Source organism: Aricia agestis, chromosome 21 (assembly GCF_905147365.1).
Source record: "Aricia agestis chromosome 21, ilAriAges1.1, whole genome shotgun sequence".
Lineage (NCBI taxonomy): Eukaryota > Metazoa > Arthropoda > Insecta > Lepidoptera > Lycaenidae > Aricia > Aricia agestis.
In genome coordinates this window covers 1,053,276-1,070,357 of record NC_056426.1, presented here as the reverse complement: position 1 = coordinate 1,070,357, position 17,082 = coordinate 1,053,276, and the positions used below count along the sequence as shown (strand labels likewise).

Below are 17,082 nucleotides of genomic sequence, written 5' to 3'. Positions count from 1 at the left end.
GCAGAATTTCGGCTGGTAGAACAACAAAATCTGTATTCAGTTTCATACAAAAGTCCTGTTTGATTCACACATTGAGCGTAAGTTTGTGAGTCATGATTTGTATGAAAAGATACTACCAGCATTTCCACCACTTTTTACTCCTGATTAAAGCGACTCTTTGTTCCAGACGATGTCGACGCCTGGGTGAATCCATGATAGCAGACCTCGACTACATAGACAGCGCGCAATGGAACACCACACGAACAGAATACACCATAGAAAACACAAAAGAAAACACCACTTGTGGTACCTGTGATAATTGCAATAGTACTTGTGATTATGACGTAGTTGAAGTCGGGGTGGTTAGTGTGTTATGTCTGTTGATAGTGGTGACTGTGATTGGTAATACTCTGATCATATCAGCGGTGGTGACCACGAAGAGGCTGAGGACGGTGACCAACTGCTTCGTCACCAGTTTGGCAGTTGCTGATTTGCTGGTTGGGATATTCGTGATGCCACCGGCGATCGCTGTACATATTAATGGTGAGTATGAATATTTTATGTATTTTAGAATAATAAGTTAACACCTCCATCGTGGGTATCGCAGACACAATAGATTTTCAATTGTTATGCGGCCGGCTGCCGCTTAGGGATTGATGGGTTAAGGGGGCGACTAACCCAAAATTGTCGATTTTATAATTCATTTTTATAGTTGAAAATAGGCCCCGAATTATTACATTTTCTAAACATAGATACTAAATTACTTACATAGATATTTCCAAAAAATTGATTTGAGTGAAAACACGATATTTTAAAAGTTTCTCGATAGAATAAAATCACAAAGATGCATCTAATTTTCACGAATTTTTCATATTATATTGCCATAACCCTGCATTGAACTTAGTTAATATTTTAACACAATGTATACAATTCTATTATTGAGACACTGGCCTGGCAGATTCTTAAAATGTTGTATATTTATCGAGTTATTTAGGAAAAACTAACTTGGCGATAAATCCGCGTCGTCCTTTTTCACCTGGCATATGAAAGACGGGCGTGAGTGTGAAGAGAGAAGGACGATGTTTGATTGCTTGGGTTAGTCTTCCTTTTAAAGCGAAAATGTTAAATTAATGTCAGAAATAATAGAAATAATCAGTGTCAGAAATGAAATAAAATTATTGGAAATTGCTGAAACCTTTGATGAAATAGATAAACCCTTCTGCACTTAATGGCAACTATATTTATTGTCGGTCAAACAAAAAAACTGAATCAAAATTAGTCCACTCGTTTGGATGCTATGATGCCACGGACAGACACATACTTAATATAGGCACGTTAAACAGGGCCCAGGGGTTAAAAAAAGCAAGATAGTAACTCATAATAATGCTAGGGATTTAAAATCATACACAGTGAAATGAAAAGAAAAAAATTGTTTAAATTGAAAATAACAATAGAATAGCTATTGTGTCTGGATTTTCCACGATCGAGGTATTAATGTTATAACAAAGGAAATTTACAATCGGTAACCACGTTTTACGTAATCAGTAAAAAAGTAAAATACAGTAAAATAATCAGAACCGTAGATGCACTCTTATTTTTGTTTCTTCTGTTTCTCCGTATATAAGCTTTTGATATTATCATAATGGAAGCTTCCCTCATTTTATAGCTTTCATACGAGCTTTGAGCACGTATTTCAAAATGCATTATTATTTTATTAAACAATTGTATTTTGATACGAGCTTTTGCCCGCGGCTTCACTCGCGGTTGATATCTTATAATATCTTTAAACGAGCAATTATTGTATATATATAAATATATAATTGGAATCTCGAAATCGGCTCCAACGATTTTCATGAAATTTAGTATATAGGGGGTTTTGGGGACGATAAATCGATCTAGCTAGGAATCATTTTTAGAAAATTTCATTTTATACGTGTTTTATCGAATACCGAGCAAAGCTCGGTCAAATAGCTAGTTATCATAATGGAAGCTTCCCTCATTTTATATCTTTCATACGAGCTTTGAGCACGTATTTCAAAATGCATTATTATTTTATTAAACAATTGTATTTTTATACGAGCTTTTTCCCGCGGCTTCACTCGCGGTAAGAAGTATTATTATATACAAACTTTCATCCCCTATTTTAACCCCTTGGGGTTGGAATTTATCGAAATCCTTTCTTAGCGGATGCCTACGTCATAATATCTACCTGCATGCAAAATTTCACCCCGATCCGTCCAGTGGTTTGGGCTGTGCGTTGATAGATCACCATGTCAGTCAGTCACCTTTGAGTTATAATATAAGTACTAGAGATCGCCCAATGGTCGAAATTCGACCTAACTTGCAACGACATTAGGACTACATACTAAAAAAAAAAAAATATTGTAGTTTTTTTTTTTCAATTCTAATAGTATCTTAGATTCAATAAAAAAAAACTATAATCCATTTTCAATTTGTCAACTTGTTGTCAACAGACTCCAACCATGAATAAAAGAGTATAATTCGTATGTATAATGAACTGAACAATATTTACGCATCCACATCCGCTGACATTATTTTTCTTTTTTCTTCTTCTTTTCCTTTGTCATGTCATTTGTTCTTTATATTTATAATTTTGACATATTATTAAGTAAGATGGAAATTATTAGGCATGCATTTATTAATAATTATTATGACAAATTATATTTAAGAATGTATCCTAAATTAACATTTGCACGTCGAGAAAATTGACAAAATATGTGAAGCACTGTTAGAATTATAGTAACACCTTATTGTACCATATTTATGCAAATAAAGAATATTATTATTATAGGCTTGTCACTCAAAAATCTGTCATTTTTCCTAGTAGTAGTGTTGTAGTGTGTGTAACGTTTTGTAAATGATAAAATTATAATTTTAAAATAATATTGGCTCGATGCACTCCTTCTCCATATAAACTATAACTGTGCGAAATTTCATGCACCTACGTTTCCCCATTTTTCGTAAAAAGGGTTACAAAGTTTTTCTCTCACGTATTAATATATAGATATATATTATATTAAATATTTTGAATTTAATCTTCGTTCACAAAAAATCAGCTTAGCTTGAACTATTTTACTGTTGTATTACTGTAACGTTACTGTTGTATGATGATAGATTGTTTTCAAACAGGAAAAGTCAATAGTTTACCGCAAAGTAAACGCACGGTTCCAGTACGATAAACAATGAACAAAAAAGTAACTGGCATTTAATAGCTTACACTTTTAAAGCTAAGCTTCCAATTATACGCCATCAGTGAATAGACCGGTGCTCAAAGTCCACTTAATTTTAACGTATTTTGTTCTAGTGTTAGTAATTTAGTCCTTAAACGGGCCGTTTTACTTAAATTACATAATCACACTGTAAAGGTACTCCTTCACCGCGAGCATTCAAGTGTAATGTAACATTTTAGATTTGACTTTGAGCAATTCATTACAATACTACCTCCCTGACCGACGAGCATTCACGTGCAATGCAACATTAAAGATTCGACTTTGAGCATTACATTACAATACTACCTCCCTGACTGACGAGCATTCGCGTGTAATGTTCGAAAAATTCGACTTTGAGCATTCCATATTATCTACTTGATACAAGTTTTATTAAAATATTACACACTGTATCATTATAATTTAAAACGTACGCATTGTAATGCTCGGTTTTGTATCATTACAAGGTGCGCATTGTAATGCTCGACTCTGTAACGTTATATTACAAGCGAATGCTCCCGGTAAGGGAGCACCTTAACAAAAGAATTGTAAAGTAAAACATCAACTTTTTTTAATGAAATAAGGGGGCAAACGAGCAAACGGGTCACCTAATGGAAAGCATCTTCCGTCGCCCATGGACACTCACAGCATCAGAAGAGCTGCACCTGCAGCTGCATTTTAAGAGGGAATAGGGTAATAGGGGAGGGTAGGGAAGGGAATAGGGGAGGGTAGGGAAGGAAATAGGGGAGGGTAGGGAAGGAAAAAGTGTTGGGGAATAGGCCTCCGGTGAACTGAACAAGTAACAACAACAAAAAATAAAATACAATGCCACTTTGTGAGTTTAGGCTAAAGGTTTCATTTCCATCATTGGTCTAGTGACTCATGCTGCTTTGTAGTGGCGTAGAGTAAAATGAAACTTATAGCCTACGTCATAAAGTGGCATTTTATTTGAATTTTTGTCGGTGACGTTCCGGTTTCGGTGAAGTGGTATTGTGTTCACAATATTGTAAAGAAGATCTCATTCATTTGGTAAAAAATCTCTTAAACATCGATCAAATGATGAAATAACTTTTTCTTTACATTTTATGCTGCAAAATGATTGTTTTTTACACTCATTTTTATCCATGTTATTGATATTTTATTTATATATGACGCCCGCAACTTCGTTGTACCAAAATGGGTTTATTGCGCGGGAACCGTACATTTTTCAAGATAAAAAGTATCTTAGTTCTTTCTCAGGACTCAAAGTATCTTCATACCAAATTTTAGCAAAATCGGTTCAGCGGTTTGGCCGTGAAGTGACACACGCACTTCCACATTTAAAATATTAGTAGTATGGATAGATTTTGATCACTACTTTTATTTCTCATTAATTCACCAATGAATAAAGATTAATCTGTCGTTTTACATAATGGTACTATAAATAATGTTCATCCATTTATTACTCGGTTTATAAAATAGACACTTTTAATCTAAACGAGTATTGTTGCCCGGGAAAGCTGATTCCACCGGGAAAATCGATTTAGAAAATTAGCATATTTCAATACAAGATGCTGTCCGCAACTTAGTTCGTTCTGATTCGGATCATAAAGTTAATATAGGTATATTAACTTTATGATTCGGATTTATAACATACCATAAGTGTATAAACACACTAGGCCGAAGTTACGCGGCGTAAATTCCGCATGATTCCGCCTGCAATGTATTTTAAATTACCGATGATACACTATTCCGTCGCGTTCCGTCCGTATTTTGTATGCGTTTGACATTGCGACGTAATCATGCGGAATTTACGCCGCGTAAGTTCGGCCTAGTGTGTTTAGACACTTAGTTAATGCCGACAACTCCGTTGCGCAAAAATTCGATGATCGTGCAAGAATCTTACAGATAAAATATTTAGTAAAAGTACCTCCAAAACAAACATCAATTGAGTGACAGGCACAAGTTGGAAGCCGGCTACACAGACGACGTGTCGTGGCGACACTACTGGTTTGTATGTATTTGTATGAAATACCCTCCGCAGCTAGCGACACGAAGCTAGCGACACTTTTCATAGAAATACATAGAAACCAGTAGTGTCGCGACAACACGTCGTCTGCGGTAGCTTCATGTCGTCCGCTGCTAACCGGTACCTTTATGCTAAGTACTCACATACGGTTTTGCTCGGTCGAGCAATCACATCGAGCAAAACCCGCGGCTCGGGATTTCGTCCACACATTCAGCATTGCTCGGTAGTTTTATTCTAAATCGATATATTTAATTCGATCGAGCCGGCTCGATGCGAGCCTTCGAGCTGTCAGTTTTGCGGTCCACTCGGTAATTATTACTCGGTTTGGAGTAAAACTATCGAGCAAAACCGCATGAGAGTATTTACCATTGCGCGTGAAAAGGTAATAAACTGACAGACACTTACTATGATGATAGTTCATATTGTAAGTCTAAATGGGGAGATTTGGCATAAGCGGTCAGGTAATGGTCGGATCTTAGTAGTCTAGGCTCTATTGGAACTTTTACAAAGACACAGCTGATTATTATAAACTAGATGTTCCGCGCGGCTTCGCCCGCTTAATTTAGGGATTTTACGGAAACTGTACATTTTTCCGAAAAAACAGCCTATGTAGAGCCAGCACGTGGTCTATTCCTTATGTGTGTCAAATAACATAAAAGTGCTCCATGAGTTCTAAAGATAATAAGCATTTTCATATAATTGTCCCAATTTTTTCCACATTTTCCTCCGTTTCTTCGCTCCAATTGATCTTATCCTATAGACTATAGCCTTCTTCGGTAAATGGGCTATCTAACACTGAAAGAATTTTTCAAATCAGACCAGTAGTTCCTGAGATTAGCGCGTTCAAACAAACTCTTCAACTTTATAATATTAGTATAGATTACTATAGATGTATTGGTATTCGTGATATAACTTGCCATATTATACGAGTTATAATTGAGAATTCAAATATACGATATCGTCGTTAGACCATAAAGTTAATATACCTAGCGGAATAGAGCAACAATCTCGAGCTGTCAAACGAAACCGAAATTGATTTTCATCTGTGTGTAAAAATATGTGTACGTGTACACTTACACAAGCATGATTGAACATGAATTCTATGAGATTAAATTGCCAACGTGCGGCACGTGCCGACTGGACGTCAAAAATGAGTGCTGCTGTCATGTATCACACGTCTCTTTTTACCACGCAGTGTTACTGATAGTGACATCTCTCTTGCTCAGGCCTTTGTTTCTCTATTCCGCTAGGTATAATAACTTTATGCTTTAGACTAGAAAGATCATTGTCAAACGCGGTCTCTTAAGTTCTTGACAGGAAGTCAATGACCGCCGTCGCTTATAATCACGTTATCAATTCTATAGTATGGATTTTTTAGATCTAATGAATAATTCAAAATTGTGTGTGTATGTGTTTGTCATGTCATCTCTAGTCTACGGTCTGTTTAGACGTTAGTAGCTTTTCATCAGGTGACCCGGTTGCTCGTTTGATCCTTTATTTTATTAAAAAAACGTACAAATCTAATTTAAAAAGCAATTCGTACAAAGCGAAATTTAAAAATTCAGCATGAGGCCACCAGACACGTTGGATTAAGAGATTTGATTTGTGATCCGTTCAGCGGTTTGGGCGGCGTTTTGATGATATATGTTAATGTCAAATTTATTTTTAATTGCCGCGTGGGTTACATTTTTTGTAAGAAGATTTATGATGACCTAATATTATAATAAAAAATGTGTCCGTCTGTTGACTCTTCACGCGCAAACGACTGAACTGATTGAGATGAAATTTGGTATAGAAATAATTTAAGAGACGAGAAAGGATATATAATAATAATTTTTGCAGAAAAATGTATGGTCCACGAGCGACAGATGAATTTCTAGGCAACAGAATTGCTTGCTTCTACTAGTTCACTACATTTTTTTTAATTAATAAGGGGGCAAACGAGCAAACGGGTCACCTGATGGTAAGCAACTACTGTCGCCCATGGACACTCGCAACATCAGAAGAGCTGCAGGTGCGTTGCCGGCCTTTTAAGAGGGAATACGCTCTTTTTGTCATTTTTATTTTTTGTCCAAGTATATCTTAAACTTGGGATAAAAACAATAAACAAAGGCCACAATGGCTTAGTGGCCAACATAGTGATAAATGAACTAATCACTTACCAAAACTACTTGTCTCTATTACTCCACCGCGACATTTTCGTAGAGGCTCTACGTCGTAGCACTTCGTAGCACTGTACGAAAAATCACTGTTAGAGAGCTACATTTTTATGAAATAGGCAAAGTGCCGATAGGCTATCCACAACTTATCTGACAGATACTCCATACTCTATCTGTCAGATAAGTTGTGGATAGCCTAGCCGGTATTCTACAGAAAGTGTGTTAACAGGCCCTTATACTTTATGATAAATTGTAATAATAATATTATCTAAGACATTAATCATCATCATCAGGCACGTGGGAGCTGGGCTGGGTGCTGTGCGACATCTGGATCAGCCTGGACATCCTGCTGTGCACCGCCTCCATCCTGTCCCTGTGCGCCATCAGCGTCGACAGGTATGTAATACTCGTAATAATAATAATATCTATGACTCTTCACACCACGTCAGTCTGGCCCCGTGCTAAGTGCCTGAAGGACTTGTGTTACAGGTACCAGATAACGGAAATATATTTAATACTTTTATACTATACATATATTTAAGATTTATATTATATCATACACATATTTAATACATATCCATGACCCAGGATCATTGAAAAACTTTTTTTTTTTTGTTCCGTTGGCGGGATTCGAACCCGCGACCCCCGGCTTGAGTTACCACACACTCTAACCATTGAACCACGGAGGTCGTCGTTATTGTCGTGTATTCGATGACTATTATGACGTCACAATTGTTAAGTTTGAAAACCTCAACTTGATTCAAAATTATTGTATTGAGTGTCAGGAATTATATTGCAAAACTGATTTAATCCGCACAAATATTATAAATGCGAAAGTGTGTCTGTCTGTCTGTCTGTTACCTCTTCACGACCAGACCGCTGAACCGATTTTGCTTAAATTTGGTACGGAAATACTTGGAGTCCCGGGAAAGGACATAGGATACTTTTATCCCGGAAAAATGTACGGTTCCCGCGCGATAAACGAGTTTTGACGCAACGGAGTTGCGGGCGTCATCTAGTTACTATATGAGTCATGAAATAGATGTTTCCCATTAAGGAGTGAGCGGGCTGATGATGACGAACTTTTCCTAGGAACACTTTGCTTTTGTCAGTTTTCAAACAAAAAACTAGGTCAAAATTGGTCCACCCGTTTGTACTGTAAAAGTAGCAGCACCAAAAGAGTTACTTTTGACTTAAATATTTCTATGACAAATTTTCCAACGTCATGAATTTGCCCATACAAAAGATAAAAGTTGCTCTCTCAACGCTGCTACTTTTACAGTAAACTATACAAGGGACACATACACACCATAAACTCTAAAGTACACACAGTATACACTACACTAGAACACTTTGTTTTGATAAAACAAGCAGATTTTCCCATTTTAATCACTATTTCTTCATCAGGTACCTAGCAGTAACACGTCCCCTGACGTACTCCAGAAGAAGAAGATCCAAGAAGTTGGCACTGACGATGATCTTCTGTGTGTGGGTGTCCGCTAGTGCCATCACGTGCCCGCCTATGTTTGGATGGTAAGAGACAGGGATCAAATTCAAATTCTTCATATCCATACTTCCATACTAATATTATAAATGCGAAAGTGTGTCTGTATATTACATCTTCACGCCCATTGGCTGAAATTTGGTATGAAGATACTTTAAGTCCCGGGAAAGGACATAAGATACTTTTTATCCCCGAAAAATGTACGGTTCCGCGCTATAATCAAATTTTGTCGCAATGGAGTTGCGGGCGTCATCTAGTAACATCTAGTAAATGTTAGGCTACCATATGGGCATGGACCCATATTAAATAAGGGGGCAAACGAGCAAACGGGTCACCTGATGGTAAGCAACTACCGTCGCCCATGGACACTCGCAGCATCAGAAGAGCTGCAGGTGCGTTGCCGGCCTTTTAAGAGGGAATACGCTCTTTTCTTGAAGGTTTGCAAGTCGTATCGGTCCGGAAATACTGCTGGTGACAGTTCATTCCAGAGTTTTACAGTGCGCGGCAGAAAGTTACGCGAAAAACGCACTGTGGAAGACTGCCACTCATCAAGGCGATGAGGATGGTATGTTTTTCGCGTGGAGCGATGGCGAAAAGTTGCAGGTGGTATGATTCCGAACAATTCCTCAGAGCACTCCCCGTGATACAACCGATATAGGATGCAGAGTGAAGCTACATCTCGGCGTAATTCCAGGGGGTCCAAGCTGTTTGAAACACTATGGCAGTCAACAATTCGAGCAGCCCTTCGTTGGATACGATCCAGAGGGAGCAGTTGGTATTTTGGCGCCCCTGCCCAGAGATGAGAACTTAGATATTATTATTATTAATAATAACAGATGTAATAATAATTCCCGCACCGGTTTCTGTGACTGTGGCCGGTTTCATTGAAACCAGGCCAGCTACGTTGAATTACTCCTGTCCAAATGCCTATTATAGTTCCCAAGAGTGTGCGCAGTACACAAGAGCATCCTCTCTTTCTTTACCCTCATAACCCAGTGGGACGAGAGACCGACTCGACTGGCAGGCGAGAGATCGACTTTTTACGTGTTTCATCCAACGCATGGATCATTTTATTTGCCAATCAGCCTACATTGTCCTAGTAAAACTTGGAAATAACACGTTTCCAACGCGCGAATCGAACCCACGGCCTCCGAATTAAAAGCCACGCTCTAAACCATTGGACTGGAGGAGGCTAAAGGCATGTATAAAAATGGATTTTTATTGTTATTATTCTGTATAATACAACCCTATTACTCTGTATAATAATACAATGAGAAGTATACGATCAAATGGCATTTAAAACGACGCACTCATTACATAATTAGGTCTCTAGTGTGCTTGACCCAGGTTTCTATTCAAATGAATTAATTATTATACACTGTTGCATTCTCACTGAAGCCATGTTTAGTCGCATACTAAGACTTCAAGAGTCTTCTTGTGTAAGCCCGGGAGGTCTTGATATTATGGTGTTGTTAAATTTTTATGCATTGAACTCTCCTATTTTATTAATCAACTAATCCTAATAAAAAGATTCACAATATACTGACGACTAGATGACGCCCGCAACTCGCGCCGGAACCGTACATTTTTCGGGATAAAAAGTATCCTATGTCCTTTCCCGGGACTCAAAGTATCTCCATGCCAAATTTCAGCAACATCGGTTCAGTGGTTTGGGCGTGAAGAGGTAACAGACAGACAGACACACTTTCGCATTTATAATATTATAGTATATAGCAAGTATATAGTATTGACGATATATAAATCTTTAAAAGTCGTCGAAAATATTCCAAACCGGGTCTAGAATATGTTGTGTGTGTATAAATCTCGGTATTTGCATATTGTAAAGTCAGCTATATTTGTGGCATGGCGATATCACTCCCGCGACACTGAGTCGTCTGCCCATCGTCAACTTTTTTTTTAACCCCCGACAAAAAAGAGGGGTGTTATAAGTCTGTTTGTCTGTGTGTGTATCTGTCCGTGGCATCGTAGCATCCAAACGGATGAACCGATTTTGATCTAGTTTTTTTTGTTTGAAAGCTGACATGATCGAGAGTGTTCTTAGCTATAATTCATCATCATCAGCCTGCTCAGTGCTGGACAATTAGGGTTTATCTGGTTCATGAAAGGCCGTTAGCAACTTGTAGTCGTTTTATGGGTTTTATATTTCATTCTAGTTCGTGACATTAGTGAATATACAATATACGTATACACATAATAATGGAAAGTTGACCTGGTGCTGCAGCATCGCCTGGTAATCAATAGGATATCCAACTCCTCGCCAACTAAGAGGAGAGGTTTCGTGTTTGGGCGCGTTTTAATTGCGACAGCCAGTAAGAAATAAAGTATAAAAGTATAAAGTAGAAACAGTAAATATTTACATGCTGCTGCTGCAGCATCACCTCGATTCTATAGGAATCGACCGTTTTTTTTTTTTTTTTTTTTCCCCCAAGCCTAAGTGGCCCGTGCCCTTGTTAAATTCTATTTTATTTTTGTCTCTTTTTTATTATAATTTCGGTATCGAGCTTCGTATGAACCCAAAGTGGAGGTTTCATGTTTGGGCTCATTTTAACGGCCTCATCGAAAAGGACATTGATAGATGGTAATCATGAGAATATGATTCTGTTGATAGGAATTATTCTGCACTATAACCAACACAAGTTTAAAAAGTATGAAATAAAATTAAATTAAGAAATTTAAAAAAAAACCCCGCCAAAACAACTTTAAAAAGTAATGAAATAATATTTACTGCCTTTAAGTTCAAATAATTCCTAACTTGTGTAAAGTAATATTTAAGTCCATAATTGTTGTCAAGGTGTGTCGGGGGACCGCTAATGTAGATGTTTAATTTCACTTAACAAGTTTAAGGATCAATCCACAGCGATCGGGATAGGTAATCAGCGACTTGGCGGTTGTAGGTTGTAGTTTACTTGGCGGTCCCCCGACACACCGTGACAACAATTATGGACTAAAATATTACTTTACACAAGTTAGGAATTATTTGAACTTAAAGGCAGTAAATATTATTTCATTACTTTTTAAAGTTGTTTTGGCGGGTTTTTTTTTTTTTTTTAATTTCTTAATTTATTTTTTATTTTATCGTTTGGGGAATGCATTTACGCATCCCCGGGGCCTGGGGAGGACCACCGAGCTTAACTGGTCGTGCAATAAAAAGATCCAGTGCATCAAATATTTCATTAGAAGACCCCAGTCATTGTTCACTTTTACGCAGATTTCGAAAGTTTTTCGTCGGGGTCACCAGTTTAGTGAACAATGGCTGGGGTCTTCAAATGAAATACTGAATTTTTAACTGATGTGCTGAATCACTTTATTGCACGACCAGTTTAGTTGGCGATGGGCATACGACTAACTCTCGCAGGAGTTATATCGCCACGCCACAAATATAGTTGACTTTACAATATTATGCAAATACCGAGAATACACACTACAAATATTTTAGCAACATCTTAAACATTTAATCTGGAATCTTACAAAATAATTTTAAACAATCAAAACTCATTTGCAGCATTCCAAACTAATTTGAAATCTTCTGAACCGATCTGGAACATTCCAAACTCATCTGGAATCTCCCAAACTCACTTTAAACGTTCCAAACTCGTCTGGAATCATTCAACCTCATCTAGGACATCCTAAACCCATCTTGCTCTGAGGAATTGTTCGGAATCATACCACCTGCAACTGTTCGCCATCGTCCCACGCAAAAAATATACCATCCTCATCACCTTGATGAGTGGCAGTCTTCCACCGTGCGTTTCTCACGTAACTTCCTGCCACGCACTCTAAAACTCTGGAACGAACTGTCACCAGCAGTATTTCCGGACCTATACAACCTGCAAACCTTCAAGAAGAGAGCGCATTCCCTCTTAAAAGGCCGGCAACGCACATTCAGCTCTTCTGATGTTGCGAGCCTCCATGGGCGACGGTAGTTGCTTCCCATCAGGTGACTCGTTTGCTCGTTTGCCCTTATTTCATTTAAAAAAATCTTAAACCTCCTTAGTCCATCTGAAATGTTTCAAACTCATCTGGAACCTTCTAAACTCATTTGTTTTATTCCCCAGGTACGAGCCCGACCACAACCAGGGTGGAGTCTGCCGGTACAACCAGAACGCCGGCTACGTGGTGTTCAGCGCAATGGGATCGTTCTTCCTACCCATGGCGGTGATGGTGTACGTGTATGCGCGGATCTCGTGCGTCGTGGCCAGGAGACACCAGCAGTTGGCGACGACGGCGCCGAAGTCTAAGGTGAGGTCATTCATGATGATCTCAAGCTACTGCATAGCTTTTATAGCGGGCTTTGAGCGGCGACCGAATCGAGAAATTTCGTAACGGAAAACCTAACACCCGGTTGGAGTACCAGCACGGTCCGACTGCCGGTCGGTGCGGCGTTGCCAGACTTTGGCATGGTGTTTGGGTGCGGGCGACTAGACGTATACGAATTATAATTGCATAAGTTGATAAAACATGTTATCCAATAACTTACCGCGGCAGTCCAAGAGTGCCACACGTTTTTTTTTTTTCAAAAAAAGGTTGGGAAGTTTTCTTTGAATGTCCTTCTTTGTGTCTGCTAAGTAAGCTGAGAAGGACCGATGAGAAGAACTGGCGCAAGAAACTCGCAAAAACATTGTTTAATTTCGGCTTCACTGTAGTTGGAAAAAAATGTAGCATAAAAAGGAACATAAACTCAAACTTTTTTATTCAGAATAAATTTTTTCATAATATGTTCTCTGAACGTCTACATGATAATATTTTAAACTTTCGCGTTGCATTATAATTAAACTTTTTAATCGGGACTTAACGCGACTTATTTAAGTAGTAATGCTACTACGAGTACATACTTTTTCTCGACGTTTCGGCCGTGTTGCAACGGCCGTGGTCACGAGGGGACTGAGTCCCCAAAGTTTAAAAAGTATGTACTCGTAGTAGCATTACTACTTAAATAAGTCGCGTTAAGTCTCGATTAAAAAGTTTCGTCTACATGATGCTTACCACCGGTTCGGGAACTAACCCGGCGAGAAGAACCGGCGTAAGATAAAAATTGAGAAACATGATATAGGGATTATATTATTATTACCATTGGACGTGGACACTGGACAGTTTTGCGGTTTAGATTGGCCATAAACTGACCTCAATAATAATAGTAAATATAATTTGTTACAGAAGCAACACTTCTCCTGCATACGGACAGAATCCGACTCAGGATCTGACAAACTCTCTCTCCGGCAGAACGTGTCAAAACAGACCTCCAAAAACTCCACCCAGCCTAGCGAATTTTCGACGCAGAGCCAGAAATGCCCCTGCTGCTTTAAAACCGATAGAAAGAGATGCAAATATCAGAAAGAGCGATACGATATCACCTTCAAAGCGAACTACCGATATAAGAACCAGAGGAATAGATCTGTGAAAGAACCAATGGAGAATCGCGTATCCTCCCTCCGAAGGGAGACCAAAACCGCTCAAACCCTAAGTTTTGTGGTAGGAGGTTTTATCGCCTGTTGGTTGCCATTCTTTTTATATTATTTACTAACGCCTTTCATACCTAATGACTACGTCAACCCGGTGTTAATGTATGTGTTGACGTGGCTGGGTTGGTTTAATTCTGCCATCAACCCTTTTATATACGCGTTCTATTCACCGGATTTCAGGATGGCGTTTTGGAGGTTGACCATAAAGAAATGTAAAAGAGATAAGCATTGACGTGGGTACTTTCAAAAACACTTGGGGTGACGCCACATTGCTCCGAATCAATGTGAAATTATCCTTATGAAATTATACTAAATTTTGGTGCGAGGGGGTTGCAGACGTCATAATATAGTTATAAGGTGTAACAAAACTAAGTGATAATTACTTTAGGATTTAAATGTGTCCCTTTTAAAGAGATTACAATTAAAATTTACACAAAAATGTTTTGTGACTTACACAATTTTTTTTTACATACAATGGTGAAAAAAAGTTGTTCTTTCAGCGCTGCTACTTTCACAGCGAACTCTATATATCCATACACAAGTATTATCACTTTGTTTCGCACACTGTGTAAGCGTTGTTTTACGCCAGTATTCTCTGAGAATGTGGTATTGATCCGGTCAAGCCTATCCATTTGTGCCAAAGGTCTCCTATATAATATATTTCTTTAGACGCCTCTTTTACTTTTAAAAGTACCTATCAACACGGCAAGCAACCGCGACCGACGAAAATGAGAGAAACTATTGTGAAGTAATTTATACGTCTGGGGCCAACCATGTGCAGGTTTCCTCACGATGTTTTCCTTGTAAATGTACTTAAGAGTCTGTATACGAAATTTTGCCGAAATTTTAAAGAAAACGACAGAAATAATCTATATAGATAAATTCTATCCAATTCGAGAAAAAAGAAAAAAAAACAAATTGTGCCAAAAAACACGATTCAAAACAACCTAAATCTCACATTATATTACTCGCCGCAAGGCTAATGTGAGATTTAGGTTTTTCTTTTTTTTTTTCTTTTTTCTCGAATTGGATAGAATTTTATCTATAGATTATTTTTGTCGTTTTCTTTTTATGAATTACAGCTCCAAGTTGCCGAAATTAACAGCAATTCTTTGCCCATTTTCTCTAAAATTTTGCCGAGTTACATATTTTTTTACTCAACTAATTCATATTAAAGTGGTAAAAAGTAAGTCCAACATTGTATAGACGACTTTCTCAACAGTACATTGTATTTTTTCATACCCTTAAGACGTCAATACAATCCATAAACAGGTGATACGAGTATTCTAAACCTTTTACAGCAAAAATCACAAAACTGTCGCGGGTTTGAGTTGGATTATTTAAAAATACTTAAAAAAAAACAAAAATCTAGCTCCAACATTAGATTATAATCGAAATGATCTTACATGTTGTGCATAAAAACTTATAGAAATACTGTATTCTAACTGTTAAATCACGTCTGTTAATCAGCGAAATCGGCAAAATTTCGTATACGGACTCTTAAGATCTATACAAAAGTGACCTACAGGAGAGAAATAATCAAAATACGCAGAATCAAATCTACACCTTCTAAGTATGTCTTGTGTGCGAATATGCATTGCAAAATTATAGACCACAAAACTCTTACCTAACTTTTTCAAGTTAATAAATTGTTTTATCTTAAACTTTCGTAATTGGTCGCTATTAAGCATTAGTGTCCTAACCCACAATATTTTTTGTTGTTAAATTTTGAATGCAGTCTTGTTCTAAATCGTCTAAAGAACATAATTGCATTCATAACTCAATACGTAATTTTTCTGTGGGTTAGTACACGAATGCTTAACAGCGTCCGTATATATTACCAAAAACCGAATAGTTATAGTATTATTATTTTTGTAAGTGTTGTCTCAGTTAAGCCAAGTATTATGTCAAATCTAGTCAATTAGTTAATAAAAATAATGTGATAAATAAATGTTTTGGTAAGAACGAGTTATTTTATTTAAATTAACTTTTGTCAAAAATGCTTAACATAAAATTAATTAAAAGCATTATTATTTTTCAACTTAAAAAGTATGAATCATTATTTCCTTTACATTCTGACTATAGCCCGGCTATCAAACACGTAGATTGATTACCATTTCTATCTCTTTTATTCAACCAATTGTCTTTTCCTTACTGAACCAAGAAAAAATAAATGCATACGAAAAGAGAATTACCGATATCCGTTCAGCAGTTCTCGAGATTATCTCTTTTAACAAGAAATAACACGTTAAGCTGTTTATTTTTTACCTAGTATAGATGTCTTATAACATAAAATAGGAGAACAAAATATTATTATAGTACAAGCAAAATTACCGGATACTTCAACACAATGGGGTATCTTATTTTATCTAGCCACTATAATAATTGTCTTTAATTTAATAGTTGTTTATCTATATAGGACCAATATAATATGATACTAGCTAATATTGTAACAATAGTTTTGGCACGGTCTGTGGCAAGATATTGGCATTTTGCCATACATTGTTAAAACCTCATTTGCTAGAAAGTTGCCGACTATGATAAATTGAGCATATTATGTTGATGTGGTAACATATTCTCGTATCATAAAGATATATTACATGACTATAATATGTTAGTATTATAAAAGGACATATTTTTCGTTTAGCTAGGAACAATTTTATGTTAGCTCAATGTAAATGAAAAAATATAGTCTTTTATTTATATTGTTTTGAATATTTTCGGG

General features: G+C 37.2%; 1 protein-coding gene across 1 annotated transcript; it reads left to right on the top strand.

The window, feature by feature from the left end:
* The first annotated feature begins 191 nt into the window (after window positions 1-191).
* Window positions 192-14,600, top strand: LOC121737854 (octopamine receptor 1-like). The gene is made up of 5 exons (XM_042129586.1): window positions 192-522; window positions 7,667-7,769; window positions 8,781-8,906; window positions 12,954-13,137; window positions 14,053-14,600. The coding sequence occupies exons 1-5, from the start codon at window positions 192-194 to the stop codon at window positions 14,587-14,589; spliced, it is 1,281 nt and encodes a 426-aa protein (XP_041985520.1). The 3' UTR covers window positions 14,590-14,600.
* The last annotated feature ends 2,482 nt before the right edge of the window (window positions 14,601-17,082 follow it).

What these genes read in the sequence shown, in the direction of transcription:
- LOC121737854 (XM_042129586.1), top strand. Translation starts at nt 192, where the DNA reads ATGATAGCAGACCTCGACTACATAGACAGCGCGCAATGGAACACCACA. An exon ending in TGCGCCATCAGCGTCGACAG is followed by an intron (nt 7,770 to 8,780) that starts GTATGTAATACT and finishes TTTCTTCATCAG; the next exon opens with GTACCTAGCAGTAACACGTC. An exon ending in CGACGGCGCCGAAGTCTAAG is followed by an intron (nt 13,138 to 14,052) that starts GTGAGGTCATTC and finishes AATTTGTTACAG; the next exon opens with AAGCAACACTTCTCCTGCAT.